At 39.1% G+C, this 1,848-nt stretch overlaps 1 protein-coding gene across 1 annotated transcript; it reads right to left on the bottom strand.

The window, feature by feature from the left end:
* Positions 1-200: 200 nt before the first annotated feature.
* On the bottom strand, positions 201-1,538 carry LOC101303071 (F-box protein At3g07870-like). Its single transcript, XM_004288979.1, has one exon. It carries the CDS (start codon positions 1,536-1,538, stop codon positions 201-203), a length of 1,338 nt encoding a protein of 445 aa, XP_004289027.1.
* Positions 1,539-1,848: the final 310 nt, after the last annotated feature.

Raw genomic sequence — 1,848 nt, 5'->3', positions numbered from 1 at the left:
AATCTTTAGCTTTCTTACAGTAATAAGCATATATGCATTATGCTCATCTCCCTTAAAGAACAAAACTTTGGCTCAACATTCATGATCATCAACCAAAAATAATAATAATAACATTCATGATCATGACCATCAGTACTGTCATGGGGGAAGCTATTTGACTTGTAAACTTCAAAAACTTGTAGTCTAAGAAAGAAGTAAACTCAATCAGAACTTAAACGGGTACAAGATGGACATTTCTCTAGATAATCTAAGATTCTCTCCATGTCTGGAGTCACGACGAAGGGAAAGTCTTCAACTACTATTTCATAATCACTTGGTGCATTCCCTGTCACTGAAACTAGGCTTTCTGAGTAGATACATGATTTGTTCAGATAAAGCCCTTCACCAAAACAAAGCTGCTCCATCTTTTGGGTACTTGGGTCGTAAGAGATGGTGTATCCCTTCATATGTTTTATAAGAAACTCGCCATTTCGCCAAATACCTAGTAGTTTGTCAGCATCTTCAACTGGTCCGGTTGTGAATTCCTTGGTCCAAGATCTTTCGTTACCATAGTCCTCCATAACACATATGTCAAAGCATTTTGTGTAACTTCTTTCCCGGCGAAGATAATCTAGAATTTGTGGATAAACAATCAGAGAAAGGGATTCATTGACCACTGCAACGGCATATAGAGTTTCATCAAAATTAATCCGCAAGTCTGCAGGAAGCTCTATCTTTGCCAGCACTTCACCGACCATGTCAAAAGAAAGAATATACAAACCACAACAGTGACCTGCAGGGTAGCGCTCAAAAGCCAACCAGTGAACATTTCCGTTGACATAGGTGTCAGTATTAAAATCTTGAGCAGTATATAGATAAACATGGTCAAGCAAAGGATCACTTAGCTTTTTCCATGAGTTAGAATTTAAATGATATACTGCAGCCTGACGATAACCTTCTTTGAGAAAAGAGCAGTCCTTGAAAAAGAACACCTTGTAATCATTGGTTTTAGGATCAAAACCAATTTCGACAGCAGCTAGTGATAGAAAACCTGTATGCGAAATAATCGATTCTTCTGGTTTTGGAACTAGCTTGAATTGTCTCAGTGAAACATTCATCAGCGCAATTACATGGCCGTGATCCCTAGAAGATTCATGTAAGCAATATATCCCATTGCGTGGACCAGAAATTTCTATATTATATTCATACCAATAATCCGGAAACTTCTTTCCTTGCTCTGAATTATCTGTAAACTTGATCCAATCAAGAGAAACAATATCATCTGTGGTTTCCTCAATATGGACCAAGCTGAAACGAGTGCCTTTTTGTTGATCAGTTGGCAACTCTAACTTATAAGCAACATCCAGGGAGTGAGAAAGCAGGAAGGAACGATTATTCTTGTTCTGTCTGCTGTTAAAGTGGAGGTGTTTGGTGACAAAACTTGGGCACCTAATTAGAGCATACCAAGATTTGCAGACACATTGGAATCTCTTCAGAGATTTTACACGCAATCTGCAAAGAATGTCGGGCAACACATCCTCGGAGCATGATCTCGCCATATGCACTCAGTCGGATCTGATGGGTCAGTCCCTCCTTAATTGGAGGTTGAAATTCATGTGGTGTTTACTGCATGAGGAAAGCATTTGTTGCTGTAGCCTTGGTGACCTATTCAATGAAAACAAGGCTGGTTGCTATAGGAATAGCAAAGTGGGTGCAGTATATTTTGAAAGGTAAGAAACAAAGCTATAAGTTTAGGGTGGTGGTGGCAGCAATCTTTGAAGATGGAGGAAGACAAGCATTTATGAGCATGAAGACATTGAGCATGAATCATGGAAGAAACTTGACTTTTCTTCCCTTCATGTTACGTAT

Source organism: Fragaria vesca, linkage group LG1 (genome assembly GCF_000184155.1).
Source record: "Fragaria vesca subsp. vesca linkage group LG1, FraVesHawaii_1.0, whole genome shotgun sequence".
NCBI lineage: Eukaryota > Viridiplantae > Streptophyta > Magnoliopsida > Rosales > Rosaceae > Fragaria > Fragaria vesca.
The sequence above is the reverse complement of the archived record's forward strand: the minus strand, read 5'-3'. Positions and strand labels throughout refer to the sequence as shown.